Source organism: Apostichopus japonicus, chromosome 1, assembly GCF_037975245.1.
Source record: "Apostichopus japonicus isolate 1M-3 chromosome 1, ASM3797524v1, whole genome shotgun sequence".
In the NCBI taxonomy this organism is placed as follows: domain Eukaryota; kingdom Metazoa; phylum Echinodermata; class Holothuroidea; order Aspidochirotida; family Stichopodidae; genus Apostichopus; species Apostichopus japonicus.
In genome coordinates this window covers 2,923,838-2,948,491 of record NC_092561.1, presented here as the reverse complement: position 1 = coordinate 2,948,491, position 24,654 = coordinate 2,923,838, and the positions used below count along the sequence as shown (strand labels likewise).

Below are 24,654 nucleotides of genomic sequence, written 5' to 3'. Positions count from 1 at the left end.
ATATCTACAGGTAATACTATCAAGTCTTAGTAGATATTTCACAATCATATTAATCCAATCTGTGGCCAAGTTTTTACAGAAATTTGGTCTTTTTACTTAAAAGTTTCCTTGTTCTCCCTTCTTGGGATGAATTTTGCTGCTAAGAAGGTCATCGGGCACAACTTTTTGAGATATTTTCTTCTTACAAATGTTCAATAAATAAATCATCTTGGAATCATTTGTGCCAAAATAACATTAATGCTTTTGATGTACTCCGCTAAAAATTGTGAGCAGTCATCATATTGAAGTGGAGGGATAGGGAGGGTGAAGGGGTAAGGGGTAAGGGGGAGAGAAGGGAGAGGGATGGATACTGGTAATTTATGCTACTGTATGTCTATTATTATTATTAAATTCATCATAATTATTATTATATCCCAACAATACTGATTCTATCTGAAAAATAAAAAAATATATTTCATAAATTTATACAAAAAGTATACATTTTTTGGTATTATACTGTTTATTATCATTATTTTATTTATTATTATTATATTCCAACAATAACTGATTCTATCTGAAAAATGAAAATAGATGTCACAAATATATACATAAAATATACATATTTTGGTGGTATTATACTGTGTTTATTTTTATTATTATATTTATTATTATTACTATATTCCTACAAAAACTGATTATATCTGAAAAATGAAAATGTATTTCATAAATCTAATTGTAAAATATATATTTTTGGTATACTTTTTGTAGAAGATTAGTAAGTTCTACTGACTGAACGGCTGTTCGGCAGAGTCTAGGTCAGTAGCGCTGACCCTATATATATTGTTTATATATTAAAGCTCGACAGGGATTTAGTACACTTTCTATGAACCTTGTACATTTTTTTCAAAACTTTTACTTTCATTATACTAAACTAATAACAATCGGCTACCTACAAATACTGGCTACACCAAACAATGTTCTTTGGTCTAAATTTATTTCTCATTTCTCAGCCCCCCCCCCCCCACCTAAATCTACAGACTCCACCAACCACAAAGTAGAAGAGACTTATTTTGAGCCCTGATAATCCATGTGCAGCTATTGCAGTTTTACTAAACTCATAACAATCGGCTACCTACAAATAATAGTTACACCAGACAATGTTCTTTTGTCTAAATTTATTTCTCACCCCCCCCCCCCCACCTTAATCTACAGACTCCACCAACCACAAAGTAGCAGAGACTTATTTTGAGCCCTGATAATGCATGTGCAGCTATTGCAGATATTTCAGGGGTAGCAAATTGGTCATTTGCATCTGCTCGACTTTGCTTTTCACCCAAATCACCCTTTGACGCCTCATATCTCGGAACCAATGGCTGGATCTGTGGCTTCTTCCAAAGTCTGGATGTCTTCCAGTTTTAATCCTATTTCTTCCAAGACGTCATCGTTGAGGTAACCTTTCAAGCACTGCAGGCTGTAAGTCCAAATTATATCTTGCTTAGCCTCGTCCCTGGAATGAAATGAGGGAAATAGTTTGAGAACACCAGCAGTATAAATTACTTGTTTATCAATAACACAGGCTGCACTACAAATTATTGACTAAAACTTGGGATTTATTGTTCATATTGATCAATTACTATGTTGGGAGAGAACAGATCTATTTTTGGATTAGACACCAGAATGCAGATAACAATGCAACTTATCACTGATCAAACTGAAAAATTAAAGATTTGAAGATCAGTATTAAAGGATTTCATGTGGACCAGTGACCTGTTACTGATCTACACAGAAGATCGCTGATCAGACCACAGATTACTGTTACAGATTATCACTCAACATTGCAGGTCAACAGATGAACTAATCGATTTTGTGAAACTAATCTATACAGTGTCATTGATTTACACTGCACATCAGCATGACACAGTTAATTGATTTATAAAACTGCCACATACAGATAGATTAATGAACCAGAACCAAACTACGAAACAGATTAATTAAATGGGCCAGAATTCAACTGCATAACAGATCTATTAATGGAGCAAACCTTACCACAGAAGAGATCAATTAATGTACCAGAATCCAAACATATATATATCATTGATTTCAGATCAGTGATTGTTTTTAATAAGCTGATCATTGATAAAATTGAAGGAAAACAGACTGCCCCTGAACCGATCAACTTATGAATCTGAAACCAACCTACAGAGTGAATCCTTGGTCACAGATTCAGATTATACTGCTAGTTGGCCACTTAAACTAGACTGTCACAGAACCGATCAACTATTATCGATCTGAAACCAACATACACAACAGAACATTGATCAGACAGATATAATATTGATCAGTATACAGCCTACCAAAAAAGGAAAACCATTACGGATCCCAAAACAGTAGAAAGAATGACTTCTTTGGAGCTTACAAACACCTTTTAATCATGTTTATGTACCTTGCTATGTCAAAAGGAGGTTTCTGCTTCTCTTCAGAGAAATATAAAGCCGTCTCTCCATTCAGGGAAGGATGTAGAGCAGCAATCAGAGGTCCTACTGCCCCCGATACTGGCTTCCTTGCCATCCCTTCATACAAAACAAGGGAGAAAAATAGAGAACAAAAACATGACTTCAATCATGTATTCAAACAAGCAATAACATTTGTTATTAAATCAAACAAGAAGTGAAAACCAAGACAAGAATAATAATGACTGACCAATAGGAAAAAGCAATGCTTAATACAATTACAAACAAGATAAGAATGCCCTTCATACGAAATGAGAATAGAAGAGCCCAGAAGAAACACCAAATATGTATTAAAGTTACAAGAACTCCACTTTTGGCGTTCAGGTATAACTGTCGGGATGGGTAAAGTCTCTAATAATATTCTTCTTTCTTGTGTTTCCTACACAGACATCCTGCAAACTAAACGTTTTGGTTGCTCAAGGAATTTTACCAAAATATTGAATATTGATTTGTGATAAAGGAATCATAAAAAAATTAATATCATATTTAGATTTTCTCAAGTCTTGAACCTTTTGAGTCTGGGAACGTTACACCTGTGATGTCTCCTAAGAAGAATTTATAAGACTTTTCTAATTGTAAAAGTTGTACATCATAGTTCATTGCTACCACACAGACCGATGATGACCGTTAGGTTAGTTTCTCCTTTACACCCGACCTCCTCCCCCCCTTCCCCACCCCAATTAGAGGGTGAGTCACTTGAAAATTCTTAATTGCTGATTATGAGAGAATGAGTACTTCAGTAAAGTAGCAAAACTTACCAAACCGTACTGCCAGATCTATTGTAAGTTGTAAAAACCCCGTTCCAAACTTGAGGATGTTTGTGTCCACGAATCCTGGGTGAACTGAAAATACCGATACCGTTTCTTTATCCAACCGCTTTGACAACTGATACATGCTCATTATCTACGTGAAATCAATTTGGATAACAAAAGAACATTTTCAGTTAATGAATGTCAGTCTCAAAAACAGGTCAGAGAAGCATGTTTATGTATATTTGCATAACCATCTTCCCTGCCAATAGCAAGTACCTTCTGTGTCCCGTTTTGTGCCAAAATCAGGGGAGATTGAATATCTACCCGAGTTGATAATGCTAGCCATACTGAATGCTCCTCTGCACAAATTTATGATTAAACACACAGTGTACTTTACACACTTGGTCAAGCTAAATTTGTCTCCACAGGAAAGTAACACTGGCCATTAGAGCAATACCCTGGCTGGTCAACTAATTAGGTGCGATCAAGGTTGAATCCTAATGGCAGTACTTTATTTTTTTTCATTTTTATTGCCCAAGTGCATTTTAGGAGGACTGTTTTTCTATAGGCAGGCTTGACTGTCATGTGTGTACATTTTAGCAAAATCAGTTGTACAACACATAACCTTTGACCCAGCTGGAAAAAATATATGCAAAATTGTGGTAACTTTAGAACAGTTTACCGAATATTCACCCATAAAGGTCACAGCTTATAGATTGAATTCCCTAAAGATTAACAAAAGATATATTTACTTGCTTGATATCTTTATGTTATATATATATATATATATATATATATATAGGCCTGTGGTTCGAATCCCGGTGGAGGCTGAAAGTTTATTCACTTTTCTTGATTTTCCAACTCATTACTATTTTCATTTATATATACAAATATATATATATATATATAGTGTATATTTGTTACCTCATTACCTGGAACAATTTTGAGTTTCCATAAAATGTGTTGACATGAAAAGATTTCTGTGCTTGGATATTCTCCAGGTTGAACTCTGCGAACCAGTGCCCTTTTGAAGAAACGTTGACGATGCGGCTGTTTGGGCCACTTCGTTTGATGAGAGGCAACAGATGCAGAGTCAAGAGGAAATGAGAGAGGTAGTTCACCTGGAAGTGTTTCTCAAAACCATCTGACGTCAGCTCTGAACAGAAAAGAAACAAATACTGATTGAAAAAATAAAAATACAGAAAATGACAGCAGCAAAACCAAAACAGTTAGGATAGGAAATCACCACTTTGCAGGAAATGTGAATGGAAATTTAATTTAAATGATTAAGAATGCTGTGAGTTTAGGTAGATGTTGATTAGTTATACAGTACTGTAGTCTCGACAGGAAAGAAAAAGTTGAAGACAGACATAATTTTGCACACAGTTTTCATCATACTGTCACTCCTTTTCGAAGGATGCTCAATGTCTCACACATGAAATCAATACTATGATGCCCCTCCTTATAATCCAATGTAAGTGTTCGTTATTTTATTATATGCTCAGTGGTGGCAGCAGCAATAATATGGATACTTGTGTGATAAAACTAATAAAAGGCAGTGAAAAGCAGTCATGATGCAAACAGTATGTAGGCAGACTGTTGAAATAATAATGAATAATTCAAATTACATAGGGTCAAAGGTCAAACTCTTACCTTTGTCTGTTAAAATGACTCCAGCAGCATTACATCATGAATTAATTTATGGCAGATGCAAGCCTAGCATACAAGGTGACAGCAGCAACTATGGATAGGAGTGATACATAGTAATGGATAGCAGATATGCTGTAGGCACAAAACTGACAAGACTCACACAGACTAATGAAAGTTACAGGTTTACATTCTTGCCCCCTCATACAGCTTTATAACTTAACCCCTGATGATTGGTAACTTGTCATACCCACACACCAAAAATGTACAATTCAAACAATCCCTCCTGGGACACTAGTACACTGCACCACATCTCTGTGTCCCCTGGAGGACTTCCCATAGAGTGCAGCCACAAACTGGTGCATGTAAATTAATTTACAAGTTACCTCACAAGTCCCTATTTATACACCTGGGTGAAGACAGGTAATGGAGATAAAGTGCCAAGCCCAAGGACACAACATAATATTCAGGTCAGGACTCGAACCTGCAAACCTTAGATCACAAGTCCACTGCCTTACCCACTTGATCACAACCCTCTCACTAAATGGCAGGGTCAAACTCTTACCTTTGTCAGCGACAAAGACTCCAGCATTGCAAATGAGGACGTGAAGAGGAAGTCCGCTCTCCTTGTACTTCTTTACAAAGTCGATCACTGACTTTAAAGACGATAAATCCAGATGCATGTACTGAACATTAATAGAGGGAGCTGCTACCTCATCCGTCTTATCTACCTGTATCAAATAATAAAACTTGTCGTGTACTTGTCACCTTTTCCAAGAAACCCCACTCAGTTTCTTTGTTATGCATGAAAAGAGGGGGTGGGAAAGGCCCGGATGAAAAAAGATAATTATTATTTCTCATTTTTTGTAATATATGTCAAGAAAAAATTCGACTTCATACAATATACTGTTCTTGTGGGCCCATCCTGGCTCTAAATCCTTCTGCTTTTCATCAAGAAAAGTAAAGTTACCTGTTTTTGGTCAAACTCTTCTTGTATTTCTTTTTTCATTTTCTCAATGGCCTGCAAGAAAATAATAAAAACAAGGAGGGAGCTGAAAAGTTTCTAGCTCTTAAAAATGTACTCTCCTGGAAAAGAAAGTCTACTCACATTTGTCCTTATGATGCAAGGAACTTAAATAAAGTTGTCCATCCATGACAGTTTGGTAAATGTTTGACTGGTACTTTACAGATAAAGATTTAGGATTTGCAAACAGCTCTCATATGCATGATCCCTCCAACACCAAACACAGAACTTTCATTTGATTATTATTACTGTTTTGTGGACTATAATAAAGGTTTAAAGATGGGCAGACTAATCAAAACTCAACAGTGGGCACTTTCTCACCCTCATAGAATGACCTTTAAAACTAAAGTAAGATTTTTTTTAATCTGTGGTCAAGTTACAGTTTAGCTGGAGTAGGTACTTTTTGAATTATTACATGGTCTCCTTAATGCCAAAGATTGTGTTGACATTACATTAGAAGACCTTTCATTATCCTGAATGATTCTCACCAAATGATGACTCACAGTTGTTCAGTACCTCAGCTGTGCACGAAGGCTTTGCTACTGTTTAGCATACCATAGGTCTTTTATTTATATATCCAGACAATTGGAGTGGTAGTTTTACAAGAGTTTATGACGTTTTTACTTTGAAAGTAAATATGGATTAAAGGGCGTGAAGACTCGGGGCCCAAAAAAAACGTCTAATGCCGGAAATCTGACCTAGTTTCGAATGAGGTGTAACAGAAGTGTTAGACACCACGATCGATCCCAGAAAATACACACACAGCTTGTTACCATCGTATTTAGACACTAGTGTACAGTCAGTACAAACAGCTGGGTCAATACCCACAGCACATTACACACGATATAGCGATGGACATCTCCCACTAGAGAAAACAGGGTTTCACGTTTCATTACTGTCTGCATTTTGTAGCGACAAGAGAAAAACTGCACTTGCAAGCACTGGAAAGTTAACTTTTTCAGAGCACGGCACACCGTTTGGGGCGAGTCTTCAATACCTTTAATTAGGTAATAACTTCTGTAGTATAGCCAAGGTATGTTACTATATATATTGTAAATAACTTCAGCATGTAGTTTTGATCCACAACATACTTCTACCCATTCGTTACCTCTTTCGCTTTATTTTCAGATCTGCAGGCAATGATCACACTGCCTCCGCATCTGGCGATCCATTTGGCAATCTCATATCCAATGCCTGATGAAAGAATATGCATAAAAACAAAATGAGGTTAATTCAGTCATATAGGCCAAGTCCTGGCTAAGTAAAAGTATAACATATACAGTAGTACAGTTAGGGCATGTTGCCAAGGAGAGTGCTTTCTTAAGAACAGGGAAATGCCAATTATTGCAGCTAGTGGTCCTGGCATGTTCACAGCAGAATTTTCGGGATGTGGATAGGGAGAAAAAAGAGGGAAGGGATCATGACATATAGTAGGCCAACGTTTAATGAAAAGAGCCCTGTGATTTGGCCAAAGTTAGGCTAGGCCCTAGCCTAACTCAACTTTGTATTTATAGTGGAGGAAAACGTTCCAAGTGTTTTGGAGCATGCGTTGACCAATGACCATACATTTTATATCTGGTCTACGCCTAGCTATATACTGTACCTGTATTCGCTCCAGTGATAAGAAATGTCCTATCTTTTGACAGAGTAACATCAGGGGCTGAGACGCTTCCACCCATTCTGACACACAGGTTGTCACGGGTACCTTTGACTATGATCGAAGTTAATAAGAGCGTTGTCTTTGCATATCGCAAAAGTAGTACTCGAAGTCGAAATGTATTAGTTCTATCATATAATAACAGACGCATACCACAGAAATGCATACCACAGTGGCCGTAAATGACTGTGATGTTTCGTAATAACTTGTTTTAATCTATTTATTTTAATTTTAAGCTTACACAAATCCAATAACCATATTTGGCTTATATCATAAATATCTTAATGAAGACTAGCTTCTTCAAACAGTGAGTTAACATACATACTGTATACAGCTTGCTCGTTTGTTGTCCCTATGACAACTGTTTACGTTATTTTGGTCTTCTTTTCATATTTTCAATGTAGAATGTAAACACTGAAATTAATACTACCATCCTGAAAACAGCAAACCCATTCCCATCCGACTAAAATATCAACATTTTATAATAAATATTGAAAGGAAACGTAAGAGTGAAGCACAAGGGAAGCGCGCGCAAACGAAGCGCAAGTGTATATAGTTTGTCGTGTGGCTAAGCGGTTCAGAGACTTGGAAATATTGACGATCTCGATGATGATTTCAGTGTAATTTTCGACATGCTATTAAATTTAAAGGATGAAGTTAGAAGTCTTCAAAGTCATTGCATCTATAGTTGTTTCATATATGATCATTGGTTTATATTTATCACGGATATTTTAGTCGGGTTTTGGGGAACCCTTGCCGCGTTTGGCAAAAAAACTCAAGTGGCGCAGTGGTGGGTGGGGGAGGGGGGGGGGGAAGGGGGATATATACTTTTAAGTTGTCGGAAAAATCGTGTAACATCTCATCTGCCAGTGGTTGATCCATCTATTCAGGCCTGAAACAGCCGGCTGATAGCCTAGATCAATGATCTACGTACCAGCTTGTTATTCACAAAATGACTATAGCTGAGTACATGGTTCAGGCCGAAAGTAAAATATACACTGACAGATATGATTTAACACAGTGATATCTTAACATAATTATACGAACATTTCTGCCAATCATCATTTCCTGCTATCATAAGATCCTGCTAGGATCGAAATGTCAGGCCAACTTACTTTTACGTACACAATCATAATTTTTCGAAATGTACATCTGGAAATTTTGACGCGATATTTCGAAATTGTCAAAATTTTGACATCTTTTCAAGATATCTGGAAGTTTAATCTCGAACATTCTTAACGAATTCTCAAACTTTATTAGATAATGTAATGATGACCAGACGTTATGTGCCATTATTAATAATTTACTTCCAAGAAAATAGTATATTGTCCTGTGAGGAACACCGTAGTGTCTACAATAGCAGCACTAGCATATTCCAGACTTTGAAGTATTTAGACAGCTGTATCTGTGCACCTGTTTGAACGTAGCAGCCACTAACAGTAGCCAATAGTGTATACATCAACGTTGCGCGCCGTTGGCCACTGATGTCTGTACACTGTGACGAGCGCTGGGTACGCTGGTGCGGAAAAGTGGACACCAAAAGTGGACACCAAAAGTTTTATCCTCGATGATTTTGAGGAAAAAAAAATTCTTGGATCGCTACACATTACACGTTGGCCACTGATGTTTGTACACTTTGACGAGCACTGGGTATGCTGTGGCGGAAAAGTGGACACCAAAAGTGGACACGTGACCAAAAGTTTTATTCTAGATGATTTTGAAAAATCGGGGTTAATACTTTAAGGCCACTTTTGGTCAAGAAATTATTCCAGATGATTTTGAAAAATCGGGGTTAATACTTTAAGGCCACTTTTGGTCAAGAAATCGGTTCTGTTACCGATATAGAGGTACACCACGTGAAAGAAGAACTTTTCTACTTTAGTGTGCTATCTGGACAACTCATTAGGTCGATTACAGAAATTAATCGATTTTGAAGGAAAAAATACCTCTCCTATTTATGCTCTTCTTGAACAACACACTCGACCGCAGAGTCAGTTATAACATGGAGGTAAAACAGACCTCCATCTTAACCTTAACCATGGAGGTAAAAACAGTGTTATAACTAACACACACGACCGCAGTGGTAGTACTTGTGTCATGTCTTACTGTCCCTTTTCTCTTAGTGGCTGCTGTTAGTGTCTGCTCTTAGTGGCTGCTACCTTCAATGAGGCTATTTGTGCTGTACGTATTGGTAGACACGTGGGTTCGGGCATATGTATTGCAGTACAGTACTGTCATTACATTACACATATGGTAAATCATCAGCTGTGCAAAAAGCTGGTTAGCTGTTCTTGTAGTGCATAGGTCTCAGCGCGCCTAGGTTAGAAGTTGAGGAATCTCAAGGTAATGGAAAGAGACATGGAAAGAATGTATCTAACGGTATTAATGTAACGGTACGCATATTACGGTATGTTGTTTATAGCGGTATGTAATGAATAAAGAGCCGGATAGTTACGTCATCATTTCAGGTTATTACGCGATATATATTGGAGGTAAGTAAAGGATAAATCGTTAATAGGACTGAAGTCAGTCAGGCCTAACCATGCCACACTGGCTCTCCCAAATACAAAGTAATTACTAATACATTTCTGTGTAGCAATCGTTAGGAGCGCCCGTTGTAGCCTAGCGTGATGTTAACGTTTGACAAACTTGTTTAGCTGTTTCATATTTTGTAAGTTAACTTTTTGGTGATATAGGCCCTGGGCTAGAACACAGTCTAACTATAACAATGTTACAATTTTACATGTGGCTGCAGTGGGCCTTACTATTTTTCATCCCTTCACTTTTCATCATTTCAATATTCAATTTATTTAGATCAAGAAAAAGGTGAACTTGAATGATTCCAAAATCCCACTTTTATAGTAATCTAATCTAAATTAGCAATATATTGTCCAAGAGTTGTTGTCGGTAGATGCTCTTCTGGTAGACGCAGATGTGTAACATTGATACCCTAGTATCGGTATGTTAGATTTATGCACAAATTTCCCAATGTGATGATATTATTTTTATCATTCTAAAAGTGATTGCTAAATTAGTTCCCTGCTGAACAGATCCAACTTTTGTGTACTAAATATTCCTACAGTAAGGCAATGAGCATGAAAGTTTTAAATTTGCATCTGGATATTTTTCAAAAAGCATCAGGCTTATTTTGCGTTTTCATTACTGTATTTGTGATTTGTTGCTGCTGTAAGTTACTGAACTTACACCATGATTTAATTGCAATCTACAGGTACATATGTATGTAGTTAACTGCTAGTGAAGATCAAAAGCTTGTTGGCGGTATGCTGCATGTATGCTATGTACTGTAATAAGTGCGTAATTAAACCCTTTTACCGCTGTTTGATGATTTGAAACTTGAATTTTTTTTATGGAGTGCCTGTTTTATGTAAATAATAATATTTTATTATGATAATGAAATTTTTAGGTGGGAGGTTTTTGGAGCATGCAGGCAATGGAAGCAAATCTAAAACTTTCATTCTGATTGCCTAATATTATCATAAAGTACATGGTAATCCTTGTAATATTTGTAATAGTTTTTTTAGCAATAAATATATGCTCATTGAAATTTTTGTTCTTTTTGTTCACACATGTCACATCTGAAGTGGTTTTATGACAATTAACACTATGAGAACATGTAGACCGGGCAACAAAACAACAGCCAGGATTGGCCTTTCAATAGTGTACACATAGAGTACAGTGAAATGAAACTCAGTCTATCCAATATAATTTTTCTTGCATTTTAAAACAAAGAAATATCTTGTATCTGACCAGTATGTCAAATGAAGGCAAAAAAAAGAAAGACAAAGAGGAGAAATTGCTGAAAAAATGTGATCTGGCCAAGACGCGAACCTGTAATCCTTAGATCACAAGTCCACTACCTTAACCGCTTGACCACAACGCTCTCTTCAGTGCTGTTACAGCTTCATACACTTCAAATACTACTAACAAAGTGTGAACTCTGAGTTATTTACCAGAAACTTCCAAATAATATGTTGTATAAAGTAACCTGCATGGTCTGCAGTTCTAGGGTTTGTTGTGCCACTGAATGTGCAGACTTGATATCAATGGAACTTATCAAGGTTCTGTGGGTGTCTGCGTATCTGTGTGTGTTTGTCTGTGTGTTTATAGTAGTACAGTAGGTCTGTGTATCTGTTTGTAACACAGTTTTTGTACATCAATACTCAACAGGAATTGTGTAATGCATTCATGTTTGTTTATCTGTGTGCACGATGATTTTTTTTTCTTTAACACCATATAATCTCAGCATTATTTGTTTAAACTATCATATCAGGATCGATCCATTCTCTTGTCTTGTCTTTAAATAACCTGTTATGATCTAACGATCGGCCATAAATTTGTCAGAATGACCAATTAGGTTTCAATGTGAACATACTCCACTGTAAACACACTATATTATAAAGTACATATCAGCACCATTGTCTAATCTCAATTTGTTTGTTTCCAGTGATCTGTTAAATGGAAATCATTGTTGGTTAGTTCAGACTGTCTTATTGTTCACAAGTCTTTTCAGGTCCATAGTTCAGGATAAATTAAATATTAATAAGGTTAATCAGAAGAATGAAAACTTATTTTAATTGTGACTGAGCAACGTGCAAAAGCCATCCATTTCACTTGTCATGTATCAGAGCAGTACATGGCACAGCCTTTGCTATCTGTCGTATACAGTATACTTTGCATTTAAAAGCTGTATCAACAGTTTTTCCACACCAAACTCAAATGTATAGTACAGAATAGTTGACTCTGTTTAAATTGTTGTCACCGTTATCTCTCTTGTTGTTTTATTTAGATTTGAAGATTACGTCAGTACTGTGCCTTCCTTCGGAGTGTTGATAACTTCTACCTGTACGTGATTGAGACGTTAAATAATTAACCAAAGACACTTATGAGAGGTTCCTGACAGGGTACAGAGGAATGCCAAGATGAGTGAAATAAGGTAAATAAGACTTAGACCCACATCCCAACCCATCAAATTCCATCTCTGTTACTGCACCCAACCTCCTCTCACTCCACCCCAAACCCCCTTCCCCCCCACCCACCCTCACAATAAGAAATGAGAAATGTTTATATTGGAAACAATTAAAATGAAGAAATTATCAAACAGTGATTTTATTTATCATTAATATTGTTGTGAATTCTATGTTAGGTTTGATTCTTAGTGGCTACAGTACTGTAGCTGACGTGTACCGTACCTGTTTTGTACATCACGCTGTCCGATACTATGTAATAATGTAAAGAGAGAATATGTACAACATGACAACACAAAGTACTGTATGTCTCAAGTAAACAAGTAAATTTGGTTGAAATGTTGATTGTTTATTCTTCAAACAATGATTTTATAAGCAGCAAGTTGCAATTTCATGTATACAGCTGACACTTTATAGCTCAAGACACTGCCTATGCACTTAGGCTTATGAACTGCATAGCAATAAAATAAGTGAAGTAACATGTTAAGTTGCCTTTCAGTTTGTATGTGTTTACTTGCTGATCTTATCTACTAAGTAAATAATGTTACATTCATATATATATATATATATATATATATATATATATATATATATATATATATAGTAAATATAGCTAAAGTTTAGTCTAATTTGAAATAATAATTGTTGTTTATTTTCCAGCTTACCATCCAAGGTTATAAATGGGGCAGTTGCTGGTATTGCAGGAGTCACCTGTGTGTTTCCCATTGATCTGGTCAAAACGAGGCTGCAGAACCAACAGATCATTGATGGCAAACCCATGTACAAGAACATGTGAGTGTAGTAGGACATGTATTTAAAGGAAAAGCTTCCATTCCTAGAATATCAAATCATTGTTTTTTTTGGTCTGTATCAATGAATTACAGATTTTAAGTTGCAAACATATAATGACACTGGGCTCCAGTTTCAATGAGAAGTGGTGAGTTTCAAGACGCAAGTATTTTGTTAAAAATGTTTAATATTTGGAGTAAATTCTAGTTTTTACTTCAGATTGGACTTGTTTGGTAATGTCTGATAATCTTCCCAGGGCTGTATATTTTGGGGGAAAACAAATTAATTTCAAAATGCTCAGAAATTGCAGATGGTCGGGGCAAAAAACGTGGAAAATATTGTTGTACTGTAATTTTAATATGCATGATTTTGATCAGGATAAATTGAGTTGTCACATATAATGTTATGTGTTTTCGACCTGATGTATCTTATATCTAATCAAGATTTCTGCTTGCATAAGGGTTCCTTCCCTTTATGGGTTGCACAGTGAAAAGATGCTGTGACTTAAATTTTATGGCATCCCTAGCAAATTAAAGTTTTCTAGGGATCCCAACCAACTCAGAGATGGAAAGCTTCATTGTAAGGCACAGTATTTGTAGATACTGCATTGAAATAAAGTCAGTCACATTTTTGCGGTCTTTCAGGAAAGTAAGAACAATAGTAAAATAGATCAAATAGGTAAACAGTGATCCAGGAGAGGATTTGAACTTTTATCCTTTAGGTGGTCAGGTGTTGTTAAAAGCTTTTGTTCCAAAGGAATATTTCCTGTTTGGCAAGAGTGAGAGAGGATGTAACATGAAAACAGTGACACCCTGTAGAGGAAGCAAGGAAGATAAGGTATCTTTTATTTGTCAGGAAGTCAGCCTGTCGGACACATGTGATGTGTGTGTACATTGCACACTGTGTAAATCAGCTGCTCGTTCGTCCCATTGTCCTGCCAATGTGATCAGTTTTTGTTTTGTTCAATAATTAAGTTACAAAAGCAGACTTTTGTTTCTGTAACTTTGTCCACATAAAGTTACATGTTGGGTAGGAGATGTGGTGCCAAAATATATCGAAATAATTATGTGTTTGTCCAAATTAAAAAAAGTAAAAAATTGACTGTAAACACAAAATAATACTGTGATGTGTAATAAACTGATGGGCATCCTTTAAAGGGTCTTGCCCAGTAGCTTTTACCAGGTAAGGGTAGCTTTTACGAGGTGAGGGTTGCTTTTACGAGTACAGTAAGGGTACGCTTTTACGAGGGAATTGTAAATACATTTGCAGTACACTGCAGTTTATCGAAAGTTTTATTGACTGTACTCAACCAGACAACCTTTGAGATTGTAATGATACAAGGAGAACATTTGACACTAGTCCGTCTATTCCTACTCACTTTTTTGTCGGACACAAATTTACTTTGCTTGACCTTTATGACTGCCCTTTGACATTCTGTTTCCATATCTTTGTTACCAGATTGGACTGCTTCATAAAAACTGCAAGGTCCGAAGGTTTCTTTGGTTTATATAAAGGTTTGTGTGAGGTTTAATATTTCAAGTTTCCGGCTGAAAGTACTCATTTCTGATCTATTTATTTGTTTCTCACTAGGCAATGATCATGCAGGAAAACACGAAGCAAGAAGAGTGATTTGCTTTTGAATATAACTTTGGAAAAACTTCCAGGAACTTCAATATAGGCAAAGTAAATGCTGCTTTGAAAGAATGGGATAGAAGTATTCAAGTTTAGTCAAGTTCATGTGTTTATTTTTTTGATTAGTTCGGTACAAGCATGTAGAATTTGTAATTTTCAAGATACAAGTTTTTTAATTAATTTATTATTATTGTTATTTTTTTTTTCATGTTTCCTGGTAGGTTATGGAGTTAACGTTACACTAATCACTCCTGAGAAAGCTCTCAAATTAGTCGGAAACGACTTTTTCCGATACATGCTTCGTACCGATGGGTGAGTAAAATACCTTACATGGCTCTGTCTTGACGTTCCCACTCCCTCCGCCTCCCCCCTTCTCCTTCCTCCTCTATCACACAAAAAAAGTATCAGTGGTTGTATAAAACTCAAATTTTATCTGAATTATTCCAAAATATTTGTAAGGCCTATTTACACAACTCACCTAAGCTTAAAGTTATAGTTTTCTTCATTCTTTCTGCAGTAAACTACCTTTCTATCGAGAGCTACTTGCCGGTGCAGGAGCTGGACTTTGTCAAGTTATTGCCACTACTCCTATGGAATTACTAAAAATTCAACTACAGGATGCTGGTAGGAAAGGTACATAAAGACTGCCCTCGATTCTCACGTTGATCAATCCTTGATTACGGTACATAATATATACCATAGGGTATGATTGATTGTAGGCTATTGCGATGCAACGTGAAATCACATCACACAACATCACGTACATTCACTTCACATTTGATGTGCTTCCATGAAATATCAATATTAATATTATTATATCTTAAATGTATTATAAGTGGTTGATAAACAGATTTTTCTGAGATTCGACATTTCATGAATTTCTGCTGGTGAGCTGTCCCAAAACTGGCATTTGCTGACCTCAGTCTTCCTCAGGCTTCACAATTATAGTCTTAGGCTGATATCATATTGGCAGATTTATGATTTTATGAAGGAGAGGTGTGGCCCTCGGTGTGATTCAATCCAACTCCCCTTCAAGGTATCTGGGGATATTTTTCCACCCCTCCCTCCCCCTCTTCAAAAACTATCAAATCAATTTTATACCTCAGAAGGAGAATCTGAGGCACATTTTGGAGACATGTTATTTATACAATTGTGCTCAGGTCCAAATAGAATGTTCTTTTTTTATAACTATCTTTGAATATTTGTGTCAGGTTGAAAAAAAAGGGGAGTTCCCTTCCCTGAAAACCTCGTACCCGGTGGATATTGTCAAATTATGACCAAAGTTGACAATTTTTACAATCATGCATGTTGCGATATTTTTGCTCCAAGATATCCTTGTAAATACAATCTGTTTCTTGCTACTTTTTCTCAGTTCACAAGAAAACACAGCTGACAGCGGAAGGTGTGGAAGCGGCCGTGAGTGGAGTCGTCAAAGGGGCCGCTTCTGGCTCGTTAACAGCGATGGACTTAACAAGGGACCTGATCAGGACCAGAGGCTTTTTTGGATTGTATAAAGGTTTAGGAGCAACCTTAGCAAGAGATATCCCATTCTCAGTCATCTATTTTCCTTTGTTTGCTCATATAAATGCACTTGTAAGTTTATACATTTTGCTTTATTGCCAGCAAGGGGGGGGGGGTGGGGTGGGCAGGGAGAGCGGTCAGAAGGGGTGGTGTTATATATAACTTATTTTAGCGAGAGATATCCCATTCTCAGTCATCTATTTTCCTTTGTTTGCACATATAAATGCACTTGTTAGTTTATACAGTTTGCTTTATTGCCAGCAGGGGGGGGGGGGGTGGGGTGGGCAGGGAGAGCGGTCAGAAGGGGTAGTGTTGTCTACAATTTATTTTAGCGAGAGATATCCCGTTCTCAGTCATCTATTTTCCTTTGTTTTTGCACATATAAATGCACTTGTTTGTTTATACATATTGCTATATTGCCAGCAGGGGGGGGGGGGTAGGCAGGGGAGAGGTGTTGGAAGGGGTGGTGTTGTCTACAATTTATATTAGCTAGAGGTATTCCATTCTCAGTCATCTATTTTTTACTTTGTTTGCACGTATACAGTAAATTCACTTGTAAGTTTTACATTTTGTTTTATTGCCAGCAGGGGTGGGGTGGGGGCAGGGGCAAGGTTGGGAAGGGGTGGCATTGTCCACAATTTGTTTTAGCTTGGATCTAATAGGTCTTTTCTTGTTTTTGTGTTTTACAAAACTCCAGTAAACTAATTTAGCATTTTTGCCTGTGTCACTCATTTCAAAATATTCTGTTGGATGTTTCTGAAGATATTTTGCTGTTTTTTGTTGTTGTCTCCCTGTAGGGCTATGCAGAAGGAACAGAGAAGGCTACTTTCCAACATTCGTTTGTAGCTGGTTGTGTCGCAGCCTGTGTTGCTTCTGTGGCTGTAAATCCTGTTGATGGTGAGTCCAATATTTAATAATACTGATTTATAATATTTGAAAACATTTAGGAAAAATGATCAACGGAAGGATACTCAAGCTTATAATGTTTATAAATAATGATTTGAGTCTAGAAATCCTTTCCTGCAATCACTTAATTATATCACTATGGAATTAATCTCCAATTGCATCAGAAGGATTTTACTGTAAATTATCTGAAACTGAACTGGCCAAACTGGATGTTTAAGTGGCCTGTATTTTGGTGTTGAAAATCCACTTGTTCGTGGAAAGCTATTTTAACTTGCTTCATGGAATTTGAGGCAAGTAAGCATTTAAAGTGTGGGTTTGGTGGGGGAGGGGGTTGGGTGGGGGATGGGGTTGGGTGGGGGGATGGGGTTGGGGGGTGGGAGGAGGTCAGGGTATAAAATATTGTGAAGCCTTGAAAATAAAAAACAAAATATCTAAAATTGCTTTCGTTAGCCTCCGTTTGTCCGATTATTGGAAAGTTTAGTGTTAAACCCATATATTAATTTAAATAAGAGAAATAAAGACAATATAATATCTTATGAAGTTTTAAACGATGCTCTAACTTCTCATGTTGTTCTCCTGTTAGAATATTAATTTCATGAAAAGCAGATGGAATAGTTTGTTTAGAATTGACTACACTAAACATAAGATTTGATGTTACCAATAAAACAAGGGTGACAACAGCTATTCTTAATTTTTATAATTACCAGCTTGATAGTTACCACAGTCGGCTTGAAATTCTAAATTTTTGTAGTTACCAGCTTGATAGTTACCACAGTCGGTTTTAAATTTGTATAATTTCCAGCTTGATAGTTACCACAGTCGGTTTTAAATTCTAAATATTTGTAATTACCAACTTGGTAGTTACCACAGTTGGTTTTAAATTCTAAATTTGTGTAACAACCAGCTTGGTAGCTACCACAGTCGGTTTTAACCACAAGAATGCAATATACTGACAGTTGTTACTTCTCAGTTTATTCATCTCCGGAGTAAACATTTTCGCATGAACGCTGTACCTACTACCGGTGGGTTGATCTCTTAATAGATTTATCGATTCAACTTGGGAATCCACATTTAGTTTGATTGATAATTATTACCTCCTTCCAGTGGTGAAGACCAGAATACAGACCTTACAACAAGCCGAAGGAGACCAGACCTACACCGGCGTCAAGGATTGCTTCGTGAAGATCTGGAAACTGGAAGGCCCAATGGCATTTTTGAAAGGTGCCATGGCACGTGTGTTTGTCATCGCTCCTCTGTTCGGTATCGCTCAAGGAGTCTATTTCATCGGTGTCGGAGAATTTGTTATTGACAGGACAAGCAGGTTATTAAACTAAATACTATCGAACATCCTCTTCTGTAACCCTGGACAAGTCAAGCAAGCTACAAAATTCCCTCCAAGATAGTTTCCTATTCAGGTGATAAAAATTGACATAATATATATCGGTGGAGGTAGAAATAGATGTATCTATGGATGTTTGGAAGGTTAGGTTCTTCTGTTGTCAACCATCCACCCTCTGCAGAAGTGTTCTCAGGTGATTTTATCAAGTTTCTCTCAACTGTTTCTTTCCATATTTGACATATTGCCCTCTTTGCTGTTGGACTCTATCATGCTTCTATGTATATGTTTATTTTTTTTATTTCAGCAACAGGGCTCGAATTAAGGCCCATGGATATTTTCATTGATATTACAGGTCACCCCTGCAATTTTTCAGCTCTAAACTTTTAAAGTCACTTATGCATCTTATTCTTTTCCAATCTATTAGAGAAAACACAAATATGAAAATGACAGCAAATGTTTATCATAAAACGATTCGTCAAACTTTTAAAAGTTCCAGTAGCTGCAAAACAGCTTTTTTTCTGTTGAAAAATATTGGCAAAGTTACTGGCAACCTTGAGCGCTAATTTAGTTTGATAATGAAGTTCAGTAAACGATATAATTATCAGGACACCCACTGCAACTTGATTTATAAAGGGGCACAGCAGTTGTTCTTGTAAGTAAAATGATTATAAATTGAGTGCAGTATGGCAAGTGGTATGGACAACTGAAGCCAATTTACCGTTACTACCTTCGATTAATTAAAGCTCTTAATTCTCTGCAACTTCCATGAATATCAGTCCATCCTATGCTTATTTACCAAATTACTCTCAGTTGATCTTATTCATATTTGAATTAAATGCCAAAAATTGTTTTAAGTTTGATTGTATTCTAATAATACATATGTTAAATGCTCAAGTTGTTTGCAAGTGAGCCTTATAATGACTAAATTTAAGAAGTCACCAGTAGAGGTTGAGCAAAGCTTAATTGTGATATGCAAATCTAAGAATTTGGAAAGTGAGACTTAAGTATTTTAGAGACTAGGATAAAAACCTAACAGGAAAGAAGTCCAAATAGAACTGGTGACTGGTGAAAAGGGTGTTAAGGGTGTTAGGTAGGATGACTGGCAAAGAGGGTGTTCAGGGTCTTAGGTAGGAACTTTATGCAATAAAATGTGTGAGTAACATAAAACCAAAGGTAGGATGGAACACCTCTGTATACGGTCCGGCTCAAATGGACCTAATTATGCCAAACGTTGATAAGTTTTGAGCAGACATAAGTGTTGTATTATTTAGACCAGTAACATGAGACAATCTGGAGCAATGTTTGGGTAATTTTAGCAAAGGTACACAAGTAGCTGATGTAAGGCTCAATGTGTAATAATAAGCTTCATTACTTATTTGTTAGCTTTGATTGTTTTCTTTTAAATTAAAATAAGATGCAGTTGTAAAAAGTTATGAAGTAAACTCTGTTTTATCTATAGAAAAACAAATGTCCCACTCATAGGTCAAAACTGTTATATTTTAAAACCATTAGTATAACATTTTAATGCATTCTAATATGTTTTATGGAATGTGTAACTATTAAGTTATCTAATAGCTATAGAATACACAGCATAAAAGTTTGTTATGAATTTGCTTGTTGATTATTGTGTAAATTATCATAATGTTTGTGAAATGCCTCTCATTTTGGAATGCATACATATATGAACATTATTAGATTTTTTTTTAAGTGTTTATCTTGCAATAGATATAATTAATGTTTGCAAGACATTCATGAATGTAGGGACCGAGTGACCGAGAAACAAATAAAAAGTGTCAGTTCTTGCCAAAAAAAAAATCATGACTCTTTGTATGCAATCAAAAAGTTAGTTGGTTGGGTACTGGGTGAAGAAGTATGAGGGATATGTACTAGTGAAGTAATGGGTCTGGTGGTTCTGTAATATATATATATATATATATATATATATATATATATATATATATATATATACACACACACACACACACACAGACATTCTGTGTCAAATAATGGATGGCTGTTGCTGGACTCTTTCCAAAAGTTAACACCCTCATTGCATCATTAGAGCACCATAAAATAAGCATATGTCAGTTGCATGCAATGCAAAACTGTGCATCTTTTAATGTCATATAAACAAATTATATTTGCAATGTTCTCTGCTTCTGGTCGATTTTACTTAAAAGACTACACTATAAAATGAATGTCAATCAATGCATACATTACAGTGTATTAGTGCTAGGCACTCTTAGACACTCTTTTACCAAACAGCTACCTTGGTTACCGTGGTTACCTTGGTTGTATTTTGGTAACTGCTGTGTATGACAATCATCAGGTTTAAAGATTATTGAGCTCCGTGTTCATTCTCCTATGTTTTTCTTCCATGGCATTCATTGGTATTCCTTGTGTCCATCTTGCTCAGAATGCGCTATTACTTAAGTCATTCTTACAGTTAGTTTAAAAGGATATTCTGGTGGCTGCGTTGATGGTTTAGCAAAATTGCTGAAAAGTTCCTGCATATCTAGGCAAGAACCTCATAGGATGTTGTATGGCAAACATTTGAATTTTTCAAATTTTGTGATACTTTGTTAATGCATCTGGCAACAGCAGAATGGATGATGTCATCTGGGCAATTCAGCTGAACATGTGTATGTTTTTCTTTATAATTTGTATATAAACAGAAGGAAAGATCATTTCTACAAGAAAGATAGATTTTAATGAAATCTAATATGGACTTTGACAGCTTTGGAAATATTCCAAATGTTTCAGGTTTTTATAATAAATCAACAGAAGATTATAATAGCCAAAGTTAAGCTTTTGAATACTATTTGCCCAGGTGACATCACAGACCCTGTACTGTGATCCAATTTTCTGGAGTATTTGAAGGTTTTGCCAGTCAAAATGTGTTACATTCAATCAACCGTATCTCGAGTAAGTGGCAAGATGTCAAATTGGGGTTTTCAACTAGCACTAGCAGTGTGAACTATTTTTCTCTTCCATAAAAGTTTCATATTATTTGTCACCAGAAAAATCCTTTTAAATGATAAAAATGAGCCAAGTTATTAGAATAGCTAGTACATTAATGTTTTATTGCATGTCTACTATATTATAATGTTCAATTTTGTATTTTGCATTCCATGTTCAATAAGGTCAGTAGCTGTTTGCTGTTATTGCTAACTGTAGCTCGAAGTTTATTGTTTGTTAGAATAGAATTTGGCATTACTTAAAATAGTGCTTAATGTATTAATTTCTTTTTGCTGCATATTCTCAAAATTCCGTGTCGACTCTGGTTATTTTAAACCTTTTTGAATTTGAGAAAATCACGAAGCAATTTATATCATAAGTGTTACTTTTGATCAAGATTTGATCTGACTGTATTGTTTAACTTGCTAGCACAGTACTAGCTGTAGAGTGGTGTTAATATGAGTGCAGAAGTATGGAGTGGGGGGGGGGGGTGGGGGAGGGAGGGGCTAGGCTTTTGTTGCTCAGTTGAGAATATTGAAGGTCTTTGGAAAAAGAAAAGTGTGTTTCAGTATGATACCTTACCTTACATGAGTTTAAAACATATTTAAAAAGAGTACTTGCATTTTGTCAGATATATTGATAACATTTGAATTGTTTATATGTTTATCGTTTGCATAATTATATGAACTCATTAGTTTTACATCTCATGGGCCATGTGTGTACCTTAATGCTATATATATATATATATATATATAGAGTTGGTTGGCGTCTATCTTGGCGCAGAGTGCTCTATGTCCATTGGACAGAGCGGAATATATGTTGATACTAGTTGAGACTAGTGGAACACTAGTAGTTGTAACTCGGAGTTTCACGCGTTATAGCGATCGTCAGACAACTCTGAGTTGAGTTGTCTGACGATCGCTTTAACGCGTGAAACTCCGAGTTACAACTACTAGTGTTCCACTAGTCTCAACTAGTATCAACATATATATATATATATATATATATATATATCAACATATATATATCAACATATATATATATATATATACACATATATACACATATATAACTAACGCTTATTCAGTCTGAACAAAATTCAAGCTCCATTTTCCCAAATATTGAATATACTTGCTTTGCTGTCAATGTTTTCTGTATTTAGAATTTCATCACAACGAAACTTTTTACTACACTTTTTTTTTTTTTGTCTGTGTGCTCACTCTATTGTTGCCAGATACATTCACAAACTGCATTTCATTGTATAATTCATATCTTCACTAACCATAACCTATGAGGCTGTGGTTTGATCTAAAAATGCTGGGCAAAACAAAATTGATCATAAGCAGCTACAAATTAATCGTAAAATGCAGTGTCATTTGTCATTAACGCTCTCTGCCATTAACAACCAAATTGATGTTGAAAACTGTAAATGCAGTATTTCTTAATTTTCTGATAAACAACTTAAATTTGCATCATACATACCTCTCCCTGTGTGCTTTGTTTCATCTTGGTATAAACCATCATACAGGATGTCTAACAGTTAATGGTTTTTTCAATATTGCTTAGACACCTTCGCTGTGTTGGTGCTCATTTTATTCCAAAAAGTAAGCTTGATACTGTTAATATTGTGTTGTGGCTATCAATCACTGGCTTGTATTTTCTTTAATTGTTTGAGCCGAATGCAATAAATTTATTTTATGGAAAGGTAAAAGGTTTAAACGGGAAGAAGTTAAGTTTTAGTTGGCCATGACCAGCCTTGATTTTAACCTACTGCTTAAGCAGTATCCGATAAGTAACAATATACAGTAAATAGCTCTTACCTCAATCTTCACCATTTTATGTAATTATTGGACAATAGACAGAATCTCGTGAGTAGTGGTCAAGTCAGAGACATGTGAATGAAGATGAGGTTCAATATAACTCAGGCTGTTGTGTTCTCCCCCATGTTAAGAAACAGTTAATTCATTTAAATATTGCATTTCATCCCTCCATTTTCGACTGTTAACACTGTTTTATTTGGAGGTAAAAGGTCAGTTAATTCAACTTTTAATATATACCATCTATATTCGTCTGTAAATGTAATCTGATGGAATAAATAAAACAGTTCAAGCTCAACATATTTCGTTGCTTCTTCCCTTTCTTTAATCCTCATCTTGAGTAAAGGATTTTTGGAAATGTGTTTTAAAGAAAATGGAAGTTTTGTGAAGTAGAAAATTGTACTTTGGAGCATGTAGTCGCATGGCATAGTAACTAAATGAGATCCAAAGCGGCCGGTATAACCATTTCTGTTCACCGATATATTTTCAGAATATTTGTCTTTAATTCCACCTGAAGTATGAAAAGCTTGCTCTCTAAGATTAAGAGAAAATTTTATATAATATTTTGTATATATCTTAATAAGAATATTTCGTTTATTCAAATAACGGTAATGGTGTGACCAGCTTTAAAGTGGTTAAGTGGTGTTCATGGTTGTTGAATCATCTTTTCCTCTCCTACCCCATCACCGGCCCTCACGTCCATCCAATCCTACATAATAAGCAACACTGTTTTACCCCATTGGAGGGAGGGACCCGGAATGTTATAATTGAGAGGGTGTGACCCTGGGTGCGATGAAAACAGGGAGCCCTCAGAACTACTCCCCAATGTATCCGACGCCCATGTAGGTCCGAAAAACATGTTAAGCTTAGACGTATAAAATGGAATTACGTGACATGGAAGGTTGTAGTGATTAATACTTTGGTATTTGAATGTAAAGGGGTGGGGTTGTAATCCCTACACCCCTGAATCCGCGCATGAATGATGGGTGGGCTGTAACATATGTCTTACGGTTCAATAAACGATTACGAAGAAAAAACTCCAGGACTTGTTTATGAACAGTCTACGAGAACCAGTCTTTCTTCTGCAGGTTATAGTCGCCAGACACCCTGCAAAATTGTCCACGAGATTATTTTCTGT

At 36.0% G+C, this 24,654-nt stretch overlaps 2 protein-coding genes across 5 annotated transcripts; one reads left to right on the top strand and one right to left on the bottom strand.

Moving 5' to 3' along the window:
* Positions 1 to 1,277: 1,277 nt before the first annotated feature.
* On the bottom strand, positions 1,278 to 7,710 carry LOC139981046 (polyprenol dehydrogenase-like). The gene is made up of 8 exons (XM_071993211.1): positions 7,516 to 7,710; positions 7,021 to 7,106; positions 5,859 to 5,909; positions 5,454 to 5,619; positions 4,174 to 4,397; positions 3,248 to 3,392; positions 2,423 to 2,549; positions 1,278 to 1,486 (listed from the first exon to the last, which is right to left on the bottom strand). Exons 1-8 carry the CDS (start codon positions 7,589 to 7,591, stop codon positions 1,333 to 1,335), a joined length of 1,029 nt encoding a protein of 342 aa, XP_071849312.1. The 5' UTR covers positions 7,592 to 7,710; the 3' UTR covers positions 1,278 to 1,332.
* A 2,104-nt stretch (positions 7,711 to 9,814) lies between these two features.
* Positions 9,815 to 20,205, top strand: LOC139980628 (mitochondrial glutamate carrier 1-like). 4 transcript variants are annotated; one of them, XM_071992691.1, is made up of 9 exons: positions 9,815 to 9,912; positions 12,377 to 12,523; positions 13,215 to 13,346; positions 14,802 to 14,857; positions 15,197 to 15,287; positions 15,493 to 15,608; positions 16,348 to 16,568; positions 17,294 to 17,393; positions 18,507 to 20,205. In XM_071992691.1, exons 2-9 carry the CDS (start codon positions 12,510 to 12,512, stop codon positions 18,734 to 18,736), a joined length of 960 nt encoding a protein of 319 aa, XP_071848792.1. In that variant the 5' UTR covers positions 9,815 to 9,912; positions 12,377 to 12,509; the 3' UTR covers positions 18,737 to 20,205. The 4 variants fall into 4 exon arrangements, with proteins under 4 accessions (XP_071848792.1, XP_071848632.1, XP_071848555.1 ...); XM_071992531.1 differs by having other exon boundaries at positions 9,818 to 9,962; XM_071992454.1 differs by having other exon boundaries at positions 9,828 to 10,061.
* Positions 20,206 to 24,654: the final 4,449 nt, after the last annotated feature.

Coding starts and splice junctions, on each gene's coding strand:
- LOC139981046 (XM_071993211.1), bottom strand. CDS start 7,591: ATGGGTGGAAGCGTCTCAGCCCCTGATGTTACTCTGTCAAAAGATAGG. Junction 7,107..7,515: donor TATCACTGGAGCGAATACAG/GTACAGTATATA, acceptor TTCTTTCATCAG/GCATTGGATATGAGATTGCC. Junction 4,398..5,453: donor AGTCTTTGTCGCTGACAAAG/GTAAGAGTTTGA, acceptor TTTTCTGTTCAG/AGCTGACGTCAGATGGTTTT.
- LOC139980628 (XM_071992691.1), top strand. Junction 15,609..16,347: donor ACAGGATGCTGGTAGGAAAG/GTACATAAAGAC, acceptor ACTTTTTCTCAG/TTCACAAGAAAACACAGCTG. Junction 16,569..17,293: donor TTGCTCATATAAATGCACTT/GTAAGTTTATAC, acceptor GTCTCCCTGTAG/GGCTATGCAGAAGGAACAGA.